Source organism: Erythrolamprus reginae, chromosome 12 (assembly GCF_031021105.1).
Source record: "Erythrolamprus reginae isolate rEryReg1 chromosome 12, rEryReg1.hap1, whole genome shotgun sequence".
In the NCBI taxonomy this organism is placed as follows: Eukaryota; Metazoa; Chordata; class Lepidosauria; order Squamata; family Dipsadidae; genus Erythrolamprus; species Erythrolamprus reginae.
Window position 1 is genome coordinate 4,673,608 of NC_091961.1, and position 19,184 is coordinate 4,692,791.

The 19,184-nt window shown below is 39.3% G+C and overlaps 1 protein-coding gene across 2 annotated transcripts in view; it reads left to right on the plus strand.

The window, feature by feature from the left end:
- The window catches only part of PEBP4 (phosphatidylethanolamine binding protein 4), a 257,724-nt gene that overhangs the window by 89,300 nt on the left and 149,240 nt on the right, over positions 1 to 19,184 (plus strand). For both annotated transcript variants that reach the window (XM_070765245.1, XM_070765242.1), the window contains exon 4: positions 1,078 to 1,176. In XM_070765245.1, the coding sequence (XP_070621346.1) occupies positions 1,078 to 1,176 (99 nt within the window). The remainder of the gene's footprint in view (positions 1 to 1,077; positions 1,177 to 19,184) is intronic.

Consider the following 19,184-nt stretch of genomic DNA (forward strand, 5'->3'; position numbering starts at 1 on the left):
TTAAGAACTTTACGAAAGGCAAGGAGGGTGGGGGCAGTTCTAATCTCCGGGGGGAGCTGGTTCCAGAGGGTCGGGGCCGCCACAGAGAAGGCTCTTCTCCTGGGTCCCGCCAAACGATTTTTTTTAGTCGACGGGACCCGGAGAAGGCCAACTCTGTGGGACCTAACCGGTTGCTGGGATTCGTGCGGCAGAAGGCGGTCCCGGAGGTATTCTGGTCCGATGCCATGAAGGGCTTTATAAGTCCTCCCTGTTTGGACCAGTTCGCCCAAACTGGTAGCGACCAGCTGGTGATGCCACAGTGACGTCACTGAACCGGATCAGTCGATGCCAGTCCTTAATGTGAGTGAAACCAAGTTGGCCACTCCCACCCAGTCACATGACCACCCAACTACTCCACCCAGTCACAGGAATGCAAAGCCACTCCCACCCAGTCACATGAGCACCCAGCAACCTCCCACCCAGTCACATGACTATCAAGACACACCCACAAAATAAGCCATGCCCACAGAGTAGTGGTTAAAAAAATTAGAACCCACCCCTGCACTAGATGGATAATAGGTGGGGTTTTTTTTAGAATACAGTGTTCCCTCAATTTCTGCGGGGGATGCGTTCCGAGACTGCCCGCGAAAGTCAAATTTCCGCAAAGTAGAGATGCGGAAGTAAATACACCATTATTGGCTATGGACCGTATCACAAGCCTTCCCTTAACACTTTAAAACCCTAAACTGCAATTTCCCATTCCCTTAGCAACCATTTACTCACCATTATTACTGGTACTCACCATTGAATAGTGATCCTGATATTTATAAACATAATTATTTATTAACAATTTTTTTTTTTGTTATTTATATGCAAAAATTATTAGTTTGGCAATGACGTATGACGTCATCGGATGGAAAAAAACGTGGTTTAGGGGAAAAAACCACGAAGTATTTTTTTATTAATATTTTTTGAAAAACCGTGGTATAGGCTATCAGCAAAGTTCGAACCTGCGAAAATCGAGGGAACAGTGTATTCCCCTTTTTAACTTGCTAAATAATAACATAACACTGATTTTCATATATATCATTTTTACAGAATAAGAAGTATGTCCTCATCATGGTTGATCCAGATGCTCCTAGCCGATCTAATCCATTGTATCGCTTCTGGAGACACTGGGTTGTGACTGACATCAGCGTGAGTACCGTGAATATTTGATATTTCTTCCTTGATATGTTTATTACATATTTTGTGAGATTAATGGCTGTTTTCTCCTTCGTATTTTAATCCCTCTCGCATGAGTGATTCTTTCGGTTCAAAGTGTCAGGCTCTTCTTGTCAGACACAGCTTGACTAAATTATTACTGTAACTCAAGAAGAGTCCTTACAAAACATTTGACGCCGCTGAGCAGTTAGGATTCCTCCTGGTTCAAATGAAGCACCATCTGTTCTACCTTTGTACGGCACAATGCTGACTTCCATGTTCAATTTCCCTTGCTTGTTAATGGCAGCTGAGTGTTTATATTCTACACAGCCCTATGTGCTTTAGTACTTGAAGAAACAGACTTTGAGGATTCCTGGGCTGCTGTCTTGATGCTTGGTTTATCTGAGGGGTGGGGGTGGGGGATTTCTTCCAGTTTCTCACAACTGTGATTATTTGAGGACTATTACATTACGGTTGACCTATCCAGATTCCTCAGAGGTCAGTAAGGGGCGAGTACAAGTGCACTCGAGTGCCTTCCGTCCCCTGTCCTATTGCTCTCCTATATCTCCTATACCTTTCTTCCATTCCTATATCTCTTCTTCTATTCTTTCATTGATATGTTCTATTCCTATATCTTCTTTTCTATTCTTTCTTAGATATATTTTACTATGAGTATCTCCTCTATAACCTTCATCATGTATTTTACTATGTGTATATAGATATATACCCACTAAAACCCTCATTATGTATTGGACAAAATAAATAAGTAAAAAAATAAAATTAGCCCTGCCATATGAGAGAAATCAGATGTAACCATGTTAACAGCCATTTCTACGGGTAAAAGGAAAAAGGGCAAAAAACAAATGGATTGTTTTAAATAAGGAAGAGTCTGTCTACCCCTCCTGCCAGCTATTTGTTAGCCCAGGCCAGTGATGGTGAACCTATGGCATGGGTGCCACAGGTGGCAGGTGGAGCCATATCTACTGGCACACAAGTCGTCGCCCTAACTCAGCTCCAGTGTGCATGTGTGTGCCAGCCAGCTGATTTTTGGCTCGCACAGAGGCTCTGGGAGGGCGTTTTTGGCTTACAGAGAGCCTCCAGGGGAGTGGGAGAGGGCATTTTACCCTCCCCTGGCTCCAGGGAATCCTTTGGCACCCGAGGAAAAAAAAGGTTCGCCATCACTGGCCCAGGCCTTGGAAACTGATGGGTTTTCTAAATGCCAGATCAACTAGTGAGAAAACATTTGAGATCCAGAACTTGAATGTGATCAGAGAAACTAAGGATGTACAGTAGTCCCTCGCTATACCGCGCTTCACCTACTGCGGCTTCACTTCATCGCGGGTTTCTGAGGAAGTCGATCGGCAGATTTAAACAGCCCGCTGAACTCGATCGGCAGGTTTTTTTTTAAAAAAAATATATCTAAAATTGTAAATACTGTATTTAAATACTGTATCTAAAATAAATACTGTGTGGGAAGGGTTTATAAACACTTAAAACAATGAAAACTTACCAAACAATTACAATATAAATACTAAAATAAGTACTATCAGTTGATAAATTCCCCATCGCGGATTTCACCTATCGCGGCCAGGTCTGGACCGTAACACCAGCGATAGGTGAGGGACTACTGTATCATAGAAATTTAGCCCAAAGAACAGAGTGAGTAGATTTGTCCCATCTGTATTGCTGGGAGTTTTCAAGAAAATATTGGACAACCATTTCTGGGATGCATTGGAATAAGGATTCCTATTTTGGGTGGTGGGTTGGCCTAGAAGACCTCCAAGGTCCCTTTCAGCAATTCGATTCTATACCTGACCACTTAGGATGAATGTCTGATTGTGATCTGTTGATCTGCTCTGTTCTGCATATATTGTTGCAAATAATGTACCAGGATATTTTTGTTATCCGTATGCTTGGCAGCATTCACATCTCAACTAGTTGGATTGTAAGTGAAAGTAGTGCTGGGATTTCTGCTGTTGGTGGAAATAATGTATTTGACCTGAGACAAGTATGAATGAATGAATGAATGAATGAATGAATGAATGAATGAATGAATGAATGAATACAAAAGCCAGGAGTAACATACCATCCAATGGACTATGATCACGTTTCACTTTCAATGTTTGTTAGTAGCCTAAAAATGAGTTAGCATAGACATACATTGCCTCTGACCTTCCTTTTCATGAATTACAAGTTTTAAATAAAACTACTTAGAATAGTTTATTTCTCTTTATACCCCAATTTAACTTTACTGTATGTTTTAAAAAATTAGGTTTTTCAACTGTGATTTGATCTTAGTACTAAAGTCTAATTAAGATATCAATTAATAAAGCAACCTGCGTTTAAAGAAATACTATCTAGTTGTTCTCTATTATTCTCTAAAATTACAGCCAAATTTCCCTTTTTTCTTTTTCATATACATACCTTAATTAAACTTTTTCTTATTGTTAATGGCACTACAGAGCAAATTAAAATTAGATATTAATACTTTTCACAATTTTCATAATTGGCTGAAAAGAGTAAAGCATTCAGAATAATTGTAGCAGCTTGTGTATCATTTTACTCCTATACAAATTCTTTTACAGGAATCTTTACACATTTGTTAACAATAGGGTCTTGAAAGTCTCTCATTAATTTTAATATTTATTAATCAAGGAAAAAAGCTGGAACTAGCATCCCTTTTCTTTAGTCAGTTCCTTCTGGTATATTAACTGTGGCTAATTATTGTAATTAAAAATAACTTTAAGTAAGGTTTTTTTAAAAATCTCAAGTGGTATAATTTTCTTCTGGGGGAAAAAACCCCCCACTTATATCCTAATGGCATGATATTGTATATTCTTGTAACACAATGGTAATTCTTGTTTTCTTCGTAACTGGAAGTTTATTAATGAAAAGTAGAAACTTTGCGTTATGCATATAGCAGATTCTCTTCAGATTGTATAGATCCGTAATGGCGAACCTATGGCTCATGTGCCAGAAGTGGCATGCAGAGCCATCTCTCTGGGCAGGCGACCCATTGTCCATTACTCTTCCAGGGTCCGGCGCACTGGTCAGCTGGTTTAGATGCATATGGGAGTGCTGGAAACCAGTGCACATGTTCATGCCAGGAATATGATCTTCTGGTCTTAGGAACATAGAAACATAGAAGATTGACTGCAGAAAAAGACCTCCTGGTCCATCTAGTCTGCTCTTATACTATTTCCTGTATTTTATGTTACAATGGATATATGTTTATCCCAGGCATGTTTAAAGCCGGGGTGGCGCAGCAGGTAGAGTGCTGTACTGCAGGCCACTGAAACTGACTGTAGATCTGCAGGTCAGCAGTTCAAATCTCACCACCGGCTCAAGATTGACTCAGCCTTTCATCCTTCCGAGGTGGGTCAAATGAGGACCCGGTGCACACTCATGAACTGAACCAGTAGCAGACTGCAGGGGATAAGAACCTAAGAAGAGCCATGCTGAATCAGGCCAAAGCCCATCGAGTCCAGCATTCTGTCTCACACAATTGCTCACCCATTGTCCATTGGGATTGTGAGCAGAAAGAGAAGGCAAAACCTTTCTCTTGACCCCCACAAATGGTATCCCAAGGGAACCCTGCCTGCCTCAACCAACATAGAGGCAACACTTGAACATCCGTTTCAATAACCACCATGGATACACTTGGCATCCATGAGTCTGTCTAATCCTGCCTTGAAGCTATCAAGGCTGACAGCTGTCGCGACCTCTTCTGGAAATGAATTCCATAAACCAAGGACCCTCTGGGTGAAGAAATACTTCCCTTTATTTGTCCTCACTGTCTTACCTATGAGCTTTAGGGAGTGCCCCCTTGTCCTAGTATTGTGTGATAGAGAAAAGAAATTTTCTCTATCCTCCTTTTCTATCCCATGCATGATTATATTCACTTCAATCAAGTCACCCCTTCAACGCCATCTTTCAAGGCTGAAGAGACCAAGGCCTTGCAACCTGGTTTCTTAAGGGAGGTGCTCCCTTATGAAACCGGGTTGCACCGTACAATGTCACAGTGTCAGTGTACACTGGTACAGTGTCATTTTATGGACAATACTGCATATTATTTTGTAAGACCACGTTACAAATTAGACATTATGTTCCAACCCCCTTCATGGTGAATTCAGTCTTATTCTAAGCTTTTGGCAGAACTTTGACCCATTATGATGACAAATTCAGTACGCCTAATGTGAAAAACAAATGGTTAGAAAATTCATCATTCACTACTTACCATTGATGATTATAGTGTTATTTTAAATTTCAGAAAGTACATGGTTTAACTTCGATTCAAAATACGCACACACTAAGGACGCTTCTGAAAAGTAAAATAATATCTGTTGATGACTGTTTTTAAGGCCCTTTAAGTTTTCATGGTAATTTGCCGTTTAAAATTACTTAAGAGATAAGAACCAAATTAGCTCCTAAAGCTAGGAGGTCAGTATGTCCCATTATCCATACAAGAAGTGTTTAAATATAATCAGCCTTTAGTCCAATACAGCATAATTGTTCATTTGAAATAGCTTTTTTCCTTCATTCAATGAATCATTAAAATATTTAAATGATAATGCAGTGAATTAGAAATAGATTTATCATATTATCCTGGATACATAGAGGAGTATCAAGTAACTAGGTGGAGGCTAGTTTACAAAGCTATCTAATAAACCCTCTTTAAAATAGGGAAGGAATAAATTATACTGTCACATTCTGTTTGCTGCTTTTTTAATCATGGTCAACAATGGAGAGAAGCAAAATAAATGCTCTTCGAAGTTTTCCTGTTCTAAGATTTATTTCTTCTGGAATAATTATTTAGAATAAAAGGCCTGAACTGTCTGTAACTAATCAGAAAAAAAGATGTTGGGATCCTAGTGAATAGCTTAATGGCTGGTGACTCAGTGTGTGTGGTAGCTGTGAAAGAAAGAAATTCCATATTAATGATCATTAGAAAGGGTTTGAAAATACCACTGTAAACAATCTAATAGCCTTGTACAAATCTAGGACATGTCTGTGTGGCCACACTTGAAAAAGAACATAATAGAGGAAGTGCAGAAGAGGAAACAAAAGTGATCAGGAGGCTTAAGCGCCTTTGTTATGAAGGAAGACTAAGAGTGTTTGAAATTCTATGGTTTAAAAATATTGAATGAGGTGGGGACAGAACTAAGACGTTTAAAGTAACGAGAATGGAACCAGGGAAAAGAAGGAAAAGGGGAAAAATCAGTGCAGTCAGGCGGTAGGGAAAGCAAGTAGGATGCTTGGCTGCATAGCTAGAGGTATAATAAGCAGGAAGAGGGAGATTATGATCCCGCTGTATAGAATGCTGGTGAGACCACATTTGGAGTACTGTGTTCAGTTCTGGAGACCTCACCTACAAAAAGATATTGACAAAATTGAACGGGTTCAAACACAGGCTACAAGAATGGTGGAAGGTCTTAAGCATAAAACGTATCAGGAAAGACTTCATGAACTCAATCTGTATAGTCTGGAGGACAGAAGGGAAAGGGGGGGACATGATTGAAACATTTAAATATATTAAAGGGTTAAATAAGGCCCAGGAGGGAAGTGTTTTTAATAGGAAAGTGAACCCAAGAACAAGGGGACACAATCTGAAGTTAGTTGGGGGAAAGATCAAAAACAACATGAGAAAATATTATTTTACTGAAAGAGTAGTAGATCCTTGGAACAAACTTCCAGCAGACGTGGTAGATAAATCCACAGTAACTGAATTTAAACATGCCTGGGATAAACATATATCCATCCTAAGATAAAATACAGAAAATAGTATAAGGGCAGACTAGATGGACCATGAGGTCTTTTTCTGCCGTCAGACTTCTATGTTTCTATGTTTCTAAAATGGATTAAACAATTGGAAAATGCCGAAGGGAATCTACAACGTCGAAATGAGTGGGGGGAAAGATTACAGGACTTACATAAACAACGAATGGTTACTGAAGAGAATATAAAACAATATTTGGAAGGAGTGGAGTTATGCAAAATACCTGAGATGTTTAAAAATTTACTAGAGGAAAAAATAACAACGCTTGAACTAACAGAAGCAATTAAAAGACAGAAAAATGGTAAAACATTAGGACCAGATGGATTACCAGCAGAAGTATGCAAGACATTGGAGGAAACATTAGGAATAGTAATGTGGGAACTCTATAATGAACTTCTAATAGATGCTAAGATGCCGGACTCATGGTCAGAGGCATTTATAACTTCAATTCCGAAAGAGGAGAGTGATTTACAATAAATTAAGAATTATAGACTGATCTTGCTTTTGAATGTGGATTATAACATTTTTGTATCAATAATGGCAGAAAGACTAAAAGGGTTTTTAAAGAGTTAAGGCTAGTATTAGTATTGTAAGTTAAGGGAAATTAGACAAGTTGCTTGTCTGTTAACCACAAAATAGACCACAAATGGACGCATTCAGGGAAGAAATAAGAGGGAGGAAGAGGAGGTAAAAGAGAGGAGGAGAGAAGGAAGAGTGAAGGTAAGAGAAGAGAAGGAGATTAGAAGGAAGGAGGAGGAGAGAAGGAGAAGGGAGCGGTGAGAAGAGGTTGAAGAGGAGCAAGTTAGAGGAGAAGGAGCCTCTAAGGGGCCTTTCTAGGAATCTTCTGGGAAGAAACAGGGCCAGAAAAGGTGGGGAGAAGCTTCCGTGGGGCCTCTCTAGGAATCTCCTGGGAGGAAACAGGGCCGGAAAAGGTGGGGAGAAGCCTCCATGGGGCCTCTCTAGGAATCTCCTGGGAGGAAACAGGGCCGGGAAAGGTGGGGAGAAGCCTCCGTGGGGCCTCTCTGGGAATCTCCTGGGAGGAAACAGAGCCAGAAAAGGCGGGGAGAAGCCTCCGTAGGGCCTCTCTAAGAATCTCCTGGGAGGAAACAGGGCTGGAAAAGGCGGGGAGAAGCCTCCGTGGGGCCTCTCTAGGAATCCCCTGGGAGGAAACAGGGCCTCCACCCTCCCTGTGGTTTCCCCAACCGCACACATTATTTGCTTTTGCATTGATTCCTATGGGAAAAATTGCTTCTTCTTACAAACATTTCTACTTAAGAACCTGGTCACGGAACGATTTAAGTGCGCAAGCAGAGATACCACTGTACTTGCACAGCTGAAACATATAACAGTTTAGCGAAGCCCAGAAACAAACGCTGCATCGCTTTCTCATTCTCCTGCCTTATTTCCATCGGGCTCGTTGGAAGAGCGCTTAAGAGATACAGTTTCCTTTGACACATTCCCTGGGAAAGGAAGTCCCAAACATGCCCAGCCTAAGCGAGTGCGAGCATCCCCGTTTCTCCACAGGCTTCCAGGTGTTCTCATTAAGGATGCTTTGATGCCTGAGGTGAAGCAGCAGGGACGGTGAAGAAAACAATCTGTTCCGTGAGGAAGATGGTATAGAGACAGCTGTTCCTTCTGTGCAGTACAGTAGCGGTGTGAAAAGCATATCCCTCCAGTACATTAAACTAGCAAGCTGCTTCTGTGACATGAAGAGCACGGCTGTTTTCATCAGCAATGAACTCTTCATCATCTCTGGGTATAACCCTCTGTCTGGAATAAGTGCAGAAAGAAGGAGAGGAGAGAGGAGCAATCTTCTGGGAAAGGATGAGGTCTCCCTTCTCTTGAGGATTCAGCAATTGGCTTCAATTGACTTTGTTGGTGCCTTTTTTTTTCTTAAGGGCTGATGGAGAGGTTCTGGGTTGCAAAGAGTCACCATAGAAACAGGTGCTTGACTAAAGAAATCATTAATTAATATTAATTTTAACAGCTTAATGTTTTGAAAACAGAGTTGTGGTGTGGTGGTGGCAAAATTTGGTGGCCTCCAGGGGTTCTTTGTGGAGAGCTGGCGTGAAGGAGAAGGATAAATATTTCCAAGCATAAACCTAAATAAAATGTTGAGCATTAGGATTTATCTTTCTAGTCTAAATGAAGTGTGGGCATTTCTGTTTATGTTCCTCAAATAGCCTTTTGTTTGCTTGTTGATTAATTCTGAATCTGATCGTCAATGAAATTGTGGCTTTATTTTCTTTTCTTTTTTAAAAAATATTTTTTATTAATTTATTTACATTAAAAACAAAACAAAAGCTGGGGATTTCTGGGAGTTGAAGCCCAAATATCTTCAAGTTGCCAAGGTTGGGAAACACTGCAGTAAACAATGGGTCAAACATACAATACAAAGCCATCTACAGCTAACACAAATAGAATATTACCAATAAAAATAAGGTAAAACTTTAAAAACAGTAATAAAGTGAGTGAGTTAAATTTAAAATGTCACTTTAAGAACATATCTTAAAACTTAAAAAAAAATAATGAGGCCCATCAAAACTTTGACAGGAATGCATTTCACATTTCACATGAAACAGGATAATAAAGCCACTTTTCCTAGTTCTCTACCAGGGGAAGGATCCAAAAAAGAACATTTCTGCAAATTTGAACAATTGGACAGATTTAGGTAAAGAACCTGTTGATACCTGTAAATAGCTCATGTCACTAATAGCTAAAATCGATACCTTTTCAGGTCTTTATTTGCCTCATTAATAGCATCCTAATACAGTAGTTTATTTCTAGCCATGTGGTATATTTTCTTTGTAAAAATATACCACTGGTTTACCATTGCCTTCTCCTGTGCATTACGAATTGATACTCAAACTATCAAAGAAGCCGAAACCAGATACTACAAATGATTAGGCTCCCTGTTCAGGTTCTATAGAACTAGTTAGAACTAGAAGGAACCCACCTCTGGTCTGTGTGATGCAGAGTAGATTGGAGTTGTCATCTGGGTGCTTTTGACTCATGGTCTGGTTTCGGCTTGTTTGATAGTTTGAGTGTCTGGCTGTTGTTATTGATTCATGGTCTGATTTCTTGTCAGCTGAAGGGTTATAGAAACATAGAAACATAGAAGACTGACGGCAGAAAAAGACCTCCTGGTCCATCTAGTCTGCCCTTATACTATTTCCTGTATTTTATGTTAGGATGGATCTATGTTTATCCCAGGCACGTTTAAATTCAGTTCCTGTGGATTTACCAACCACGTCTGCTGGAAGTTTGTTCCAAGGATCTACTACTCTTTCAGCAAAATAATATTTTCTCATGTTGCTTTTGATCTTTCCCCCAACTAACTTCAGATTGTGTCCCTTTCTTCTTGTGTAATTTTATAATTTTGTTGCTTAATGGGGTGCCTGTTTGTTTGTTTTAAATGCTACCTTTGTGATTGTGGTTGATGCACTTATTTCATTCTTGCTGATTGGTAGACTGGGTCAATATCAGTGTGTCTGTTTATTGACTTATTGGTGGAAAACCAGGCTTTTCCCTTGCCCATGTTGTTCTGCCATTTGATTGATTGACTGTGTGCCTGTTTTTTATATATTTTGGGATTGCTTTATGAATTTATTAATTTTAAATTGTAATTAGATTGGTGGGTATTGGATTTGTTATTATGTCCCGTTTTTTATTATTGTTGTGAGCCGCCCCGAGTTTGCGGAGAGGGGCGGCATATAAATCCAATAAATCTAATCTAATCTAATCTTTTCAATATCATTAAATACCGTATTTGTATATAATATTCATTGATTGATTCATTGATTCATTCATTGATTCATTCATTCATTCTATTTCTATGCCGCCCTTCTCCTTAGACTCAGGGCAGCTTACAACATGTTAGCAATGGCACTTTTTAACCAAGCCAGCCTATTTCCCCCACAATCCGGGTCCTCATTTTACCCACTTCGGAAGGATGGAAGGCTGAGTCAACCTTGAGCCGGTGATGAGATTTGAACCGCTGACCTGCAGATCTACAGTCAGCTTCAGTGACCTGCAGTACAGCACTCTACCTGCTGCGCCACGTGGTGCTAATTATGAGTTCATCACTCACTAAAAGATTGCAGTTATGGAATGATATTGGTGCATTATATAGAGCAGTGTTTTCCAACCTTGGCAGCTTGAAGATATTTGGACTTCAACTCCCAGAATTCCCCAGCCAGCGAAGTCCAGATATCTTCAAGTTGCCAAGGTTGGGAAACAATGATATAGAGTGTTGGTCCCCAGCACCCTGTCCACAGACTGCTATCAAGCTGTGGCTCATTGGGAATCAGGCCATGCAGGCAACATGTGAACATGGAAAGCTGTGTTTACACAAGTGGTGTGAACATACATGAAACCAGAAAGATTTCACAGAGCCAGAAAGGTTGAGGACTACTGATATAGAGCATAGGGCCTTGCAGCATACAATGGACTTCAAAATCCACAAATTCACGGTGACATTGGATCTGTCTGTATTTAATCTGTCCTGGTATTAACCTACTCAATCATGAATTCATTCTGTCAGACAGATGCATTCTGCAATTAAACAAAATTACACAAAAATTGCACTTGGTTTTATATATAACTTTGCCATGGGCTTCCAGTTGGCAATTACTTTACGAAATTTCATTGTGAAGTTTGATTAACTCTACTATATATTTATATTTTTTTGATAACAACCTTAATAATTTCATGATTAAATCATCAGAAAGGTTCACTGTATTTTATTTTAGGTCCGCTGAGTAGAAAAATACTCTGACACATATTCCATTAAATCTCCATTCCCGGTTAATTTCAATTTTATGTACATTAATGTACTATTGCTCATTCCTGAGTGATTATGTACATCTATATTAGCTTGTCCCAGATCTGTCTTCTTGAAGCACGGTGTTGAATTAATTTCTTGATTTCAACCTCAGATTTACTTCAGATTTCAGCAATCAATCTTTTTCATCCATAATGTTTTTGCTTAGGACTTTCTTTGACATGACTTCTCCAAAATGTCCAATTTTTCACTTGCGCACGCATGCCAGTGGTGGGTTGCTCCCAGTTTAGACTGGTTCTTAGAACTTGTAGCACCAGTGACAGGAGGCTCCATCCACTTATGTGCGTGCATAAGCCCATGTGCATGAACTGGTAGCAAAATCAGTTACAACCCACCAATGGTGCATGGAAGCCATCGTGGGGCTTCCTAGATTCGCCCACGTTTCTGCAACACTCTGCGGCCTGCACTGGCTGCCGATCGGTTTCCGGTCACAATTCAAAGTGTTGGTAATGACCTATAAAGTCCTACATGGCATTGGGCCAGAATACATCCAGAACCACCTTCTACTGCACGAATCCCAGCGGCCAATAAGGTCCCACAGAGTTGGCCTTCTCCGGGTCCCGTCGACCAAACAATGTTGTTTGGCGGGCCCCAGGGGAAGAGCCTTCTCCGTGGCGGCCCCGGCCCTCTGGAACCAGCTCCCCCTAGAGATTAGAACGGCCCCCACCCTCCTTGTCTTTCGCAAATTACTTAAGACCCACTTTTGTCGCCAGGCATGGGGGAGTTAAGTTATCCCCCCTAGGCTATTACAAGTTATGCATGGTATGTTTGTGTGTATGTTTGGTTTTTTATAATAAGGGTTTTTAGTTGTTTTTATTAATTGGATTGTTCATGTTGTTTTACCATTGTTGTTAGCCACCCCGAGTCTGCAGAGAGGGGCGGCATACAAATCCAATTAATAATAATAATAATAATAATAATAATAATAATAATAATAATAATAATGTCATGTGGGCGTGCTAGCCTCAAAAGCATAAAAAAAGAAATGATCCTCAATTGGGACTGAATTGCTCAGCTTGAGCCATTTCCATTGTGTTGAAAAAATTAGAGTGGATAATTTTCAGTTTACTTTTATCCCTCACTCATTGAATCAAACTCCGAATCAAGATCAAAGAATATCTGCTCTCGGTTAAATTTTGCTTGATCAAAAACAGCCTACAGAGTGAAATGGGCAACATAGAAAATAGATGAGAGAGGGAGGGAAGGAGGGGAGAGAGAGAAAGAGATGGATGGATGGATGGATAGATGGATAGATAGATAGATAAAGGTATATAGATAGATATAGATAGATATTTAGATAGATAAAGATAGATAGATAGATAAATAGATAGATAGATAGATAGATAAAGATAGATAGATAGATAGATAGATAGATAAAGATAGATAGATAGATAGATAGATAAAGATAGATAGATAGATATAGATAGATATTTAGATAGATAAAGATAGATAGATAGATAAATAGATAGATAGATAGATAGATAGATAGATAGATAGATAGATGGATAAAGATAGATAAATAGATAGATAGATAGATAAAGATAGATAGATAGATAGATAGATAGATAGATAAAGATAGATAGATAGATAGATGATAGATAGATAGATAGATAAATGATAGATAGATAAATAGATAGATAGATGATAGATAGATGGATAGATAGATAGATAGATAGATAGATAGATAGATAGATAGATAGATAGATAGATAACAAAAAAGGGCAAAAGACATTTGCATCATTAAAAAAACAATTTGGTGGTTGGGGATGAAATATCCGATATGTCAAAACATACACATTTTTTACACACCTGCATTTATATATGTGCACATTTTCTTCTGTTACATCTTCAAATGGAGTTAATGGACTCCATCAATCATTTTATTTTGAATATATATAAACCACTTTATTTTTTTAAAAAACCAATTAATTTAGATGCTAAGAAAAAAAGAAGTACAATCGCCTATGGACACATTAAGATCTTAAAGACTGTATGGGTCATACAAAATTTGGAAAGTCTAATCTTTGTTAGATTAAGATCACATACAAGGGATTTGCTATGTATTACACCTAGGAATGTTTTAAGGATTTTTTAAAACTGAAAAGCTACTTCAAATTGAAGGAAAGATCCCATTCCTTCCCTTCTCCAGTGAATTTTTATTTACCCATTTATAGAAATCTCTGAAAATTCAGACAGATTGACATAGTTAATATTAATATGTGTTTCATTGCAAAAACTTTTTTTACACAATATGTGATATATGCAAACTTTTTGGGGGGCGGGGGGGATAATAGCCTAACTTGATTCACTCAGATGTTAAGTCACCATTATTGAATAAACTACAATTGGCCAGGTTTATATCAAAATGCCAAGCTAAAAGTCGTGATTTACAAATTATAGTGAGTGGGTTCACTAAGTCAACATTATTAGTGTTTAGGGTAGTGTGTGAACTTTAACTTTCATGATACAAAACAAAAATGCTTGAACAGCTATTCCGGAATTGCTTTTGTTGCCAGTATTTAAATTTCTGTACGAGTTTTGGGGGCAACGATATTGCTGAGAACTGTCTAATAATATCTAGATTTGGGTTGGAGTCCCACAACGAAGAAACAAACCATAGCTTTGGCGCTCCGTGTCAGAGGTCAGCCTGAGGACACATTATTGCTGCTACAAGTTTTATGTTTAATAGGTTTTTTTTCTCATGCATTATGTTAGAAGTTGAGTGTCAACTGTTATTATTTGTGCCCTGGAAACAGATAGAGTTTAATAATTGCTGTATCTGTCAGCCTAGCAGGAAATATCACAATGAAAAAAAGCTGGTGTTTGGGGCTAATTGTTTTCAAGTTGAGAAAAGATGTATAGAACTTATTGATTAAATGCATTTGAAGGATCAAACTGTTTGTATGACCTGCTGCATTTAAATATAGTTTTTAGTCAAAAGCGTTAAGATCAGTGAATGGCTGAGAGATACAATGCCACCCTATGGCCTCAGTTGAAGGAACAATATGACAGCAGTAACTGGGTATTGATGTCGGGGCTGGGGTGGAAAATATACTTGGGTAGCCTAGTAGAATAATAGAACTGTTAATCTTGGTAATTTCATGAGCACCATTAAGGCAAAGTGCTGCTTTTATAGCGCTTTGAGGAGAACAAGATACTATAGATAGATCTGCAAGGGCACTGATAATTAAAAGGCTCCTATGTTGGGTAAGGAGAGTTATGGCTTCCTTTCGCTTCCTAGGAAGAACTGAGCTGTAGAGGGAAGACAGTACATAAGTATAATCCAATAGGGTAGTTCATTATTGTATAATACCATAAGTTAAGCATGAGAATGAGAAGATATAAATAAATAAAGTACTAATGATTGTACAGTGTTGTTACAGAAGCTTTCATGGATGTATGAGTGAGTCACAACATTTTTTTAAAAAACGGCTCTAATTATGCAGCATTCACATGCCTATCTTCATCGGAGAGAAAAATTTCTACCCACCATGGTTCTAAGGGGCAGATCATATATTTCAAGTGTGGGAAACAGAGTAGGGAAAGCTGTAGTAGATAAGGCATAATAGCAAAGATAATGCAGATAATAATTAGGACTGAAAATATATGCTTATATCAAACAACGTGAATATAAAAGTCATTAATTGCACACTAAAACATTAATACCTCTGTCAGTTTGGGCCATTTTGCTTATAGAAATTGATCGTGTATAGGAACCAAAAATAAAACATCATTGATGTATGTTTTTCCAATCTAGGCTACAAGAAAAGATGTGGTTAAGAGTTATGGTTCTTACGTCATATATTAAAATAATTTAGCTTGACTTGGATAGTATACATTTTGGGGGGAGGTCATAGGGATGCATTGCTTGTCCTGCAATTTTTAGTGGGTTGTGGGTTTTTTAATTTTTGTTTTGCTTTGAATAATTGAATCCACTATAATTGAGAGAGAGAGAAAGAGAGAGAGAGAAAGAGAGAGAGACTTTAACTTCTAACTGGACTCCTAGAATTTCCTGAAATTGTGCTACTAAAATTTGGGAGATATTAGTGGTGTGATTTTCTGCAGAACCTTTAGAGAAAACAAATGTATCACACTTCCTATAGGTCTAAGAAATTTTACTTAATCTTCTCAGACTAGCAATTCTACTACCTCCTCTCGTGCAATATGATGATATCCCTCTAATGTAAAAGGGGAGCATCAGACCTTCTTTTAGAGACCCTTGATACTTGATCTTCTATGACTTAAGTGTTGAGTGGAGGACAGTTGCTAATGGTAATAAGGCAACTGAGTGGAATTGAATTATTCCCAATGGGAGCCCCCATTGTTGGATCCCTAGCTGCTGGGTGGGCAGGAGCTTGATAGGAGACCAAATTGCAAATAGATACCACTTCAGGGGTTGGAAGAACCTTAACTGCATTCGTGTGTGCAGAGAAAGAAAGCAGCAGGCCCTGGCTAGACACGATGCAACGTGAGGTGAGGGAAGACCAGTGGAGAATCCTGGAAGAGCCATCAACCCAAGGGCCTCTAGCTAGTTGGTACAAAGCTAGTTCACACCTGCCTCCCCCACCCCATGGCACACCAAGGATAGGTGCCAAGGCAGTGAACTAGCAGTCTAGGCTGTCAGGAGTGCATTGTGTCTAGCGTGTGTAAATTCCCCTGACATTGCATGCCATATGCTAAATGAATACATCCACAGTGTTGACAAGGTATTTTTAAATTTAGAAATGCTGTGAGTAAAAACAACAACAACAATATTACACACGTAATTAAAAATGGAAAAGGAATATTTATGCAAGGGATGGTGACTGGACTGAATATCTATGATTTTGGAAGTAGCTGGAAACATTTATTTTTGAATTATGGAACAAGTCATCATCATCATAATCTTCTTCTTCTTCTCCTTCTCCTTCTCCTTCTCCTTCTTCATCATCATCAGGTCCTGTGCAGAATATATTGGGCAGGAAGTGTTTTCGAGTGCTTTTGATCATTTGCAGAAGCTCCAGCAATGTCTCAAAGGACATTAATCTTAAGATCTTCCTTAATTGTTTGATACCAGGTTTTCCCAGGCCAGCCTCATTTTCTCTTTTTTTCAGAAGGTATCCAACATAGTACAATTTTTTTGATGTTTAGGTGTATGTAAGATACGGCCAACAAGCCGCATTCGACGTACATTGACATTTCTTGATAGGTGTTCTGAATCTGATCTTTGTAAAACCTCTTCATTAGTGTTGGGGTCACGATATGAGATGCAGAGGATTCTTCTCAAGCACTATTGTTGGAAAACATGTAAGTGTTTAATCATCTTATTTATTTTATTTATTTATTTATTATTTAGATTTGTACGCCGCCCCTCTCCACAGACTCGGAGAGGGTTGTACAGTTGATATAACAATACTCTTGAAGAGTCTTTGTGGTAATACTTATAGTTGCTGTAGACCAAATTGGGCACATGCATTGAAACACCACTCTATTATTGCATATTACAATGGAATAATTGTGCCGTGGTTGAAGGCTCCCTCTATATCTTGGTAATCAAACAACTCATTGAACATTTGAAGAACTTTGTTCTGCAGCAGTGAGAGAATTTTTATTCTTCCACTTAGAATAGAGAAATAGTTTGATATTGTCTGTTGCATTGTGAATTGTTCTAGATTTTTGAAACCTAGATGATAAAAACAGGAATGCTTATGACCAAACAACAACAGGAAAAAAAATAATTGACTGGAGGGCTTGTTGCTAGAAATGTGCTTCTCTGTAAAAATATATTACTGACATGACGTTTTGTTCTGTTGAGTTCTCTGGTAGAATCCTCCCAAAAATGCACAGATACAATTTCAGACACACACACGTTTGAAAATTCAAAACAATGTTCTTTATAATGAAAATTCACTTAAACCAAGCCCTCTTTTGGTATAGCCAAGAGCCCTCATCTCCAAACAAACTAGTAATTTGTACAAGTCCCTTATCAGTTCTGTGATACTTAGCTTGCAGCTGTGAGGCAATTCACAGTCCTTCTTCTTTCACAAAGTGAAACACACTTTGCTCTGCTTTAGTTTCAAAGCGGGGGAAAATCAGCACACAAAAGGTCAAAGTCAGTAAAGCAGTCATGAAACACAAGGATCAGATAATCTTCCACAATGGCCAAACCCACAGGCTGCTCTTTATATCAGCCTCACTAATGACCCCACCCCCACCCAACCACAGGTGGCCTCATTTTCTTTGATAATAATCTCAGTTGTTGTTGCCTATGCATCGCTCTCCGCATGCGTGGCTATATCATTAACTCTTGTTCTGAATCCAAGGAGGAGCTAGATAATTGATCTCCTTCTGAGCTGTCTGCCCCACTCTCCTCCTCCCTGTCACTCATGTCTTCTTGGTCAGAGGAGCCTTCATCATCAGATTCCACCGGGGGCAAAACAGGCCTGCAGCATGTGGTTGTCTCCCCCACATCCACAGTCCTTGGGGCAGGAGCTGGGCCAGAGCTAACCACAACACGTTTTAGAATTCACTTGGGTATGGGAATGCACACAGGTTTCAGGAATCTCTGGTACATTTGCAGTATATCTTGCTTTGATACCTCTGAGGTGGGGGGGGGGGGAGGTTGAGTCCACATGAATATATAAGTTAAGACTTGGCTTCTCCGTCAGGCCTGGGACTAGGAATGACTGAGTGTATGCATGGTTTTTAGGTTTTTTTATGTATTTTATATCACTTGTTATTTTTACTATTGTCATACTTTTATATTGTTTTAGTAACTGTGGTTATTGTTAGCTGCCCAGAATCCTGTTGGAGTGAGGCAGCATATAAATATCACCAAATAAATTAAAAAATAAAATAAGGTTAGGTTAGGGTTAGGTTTATTGGATTTATATGCCGCCCCTCTCGGCAAACTCGGGGCGGCTCACAACAATAATAAAAAACAGTACAGTACATAATACCAAATCCAATGCCCACCCATCTAGTTACAATTTAAAATTAATAATCTCATAAAAACAGTATATATAAAAAACAGGCACACAGTCAATCAATCAACAAAACAACATGGGCAAGGGGGAGGTGTTTTAGTTCCCCCATGCCTGACGGCAAAGGTGGGTCTTAAGTAGTTTACGAAAGGCAGGGAGGGTGGGGGCAATCCTAATCTCGGGGGAGCGAGTTCCAGAGGGTCGGGCCCCCCACAGAGAAGGCTCTTCCCCTGGGTCCCGCCAGACGACATTGTTTAGTCGACGGGACCCGGAGAAGGCCAACTCTGTGGGACCTAACCGGTCGCTGGGATTCGTGCGGCAGGAGGCGGTCCCGAAGATATTCTGGTCCGGTGCCATGAAGGGCTTTATAGGTCATAACCAACACTTTGAATTGTGACCGGAAACTGATCGGCAGCCAATG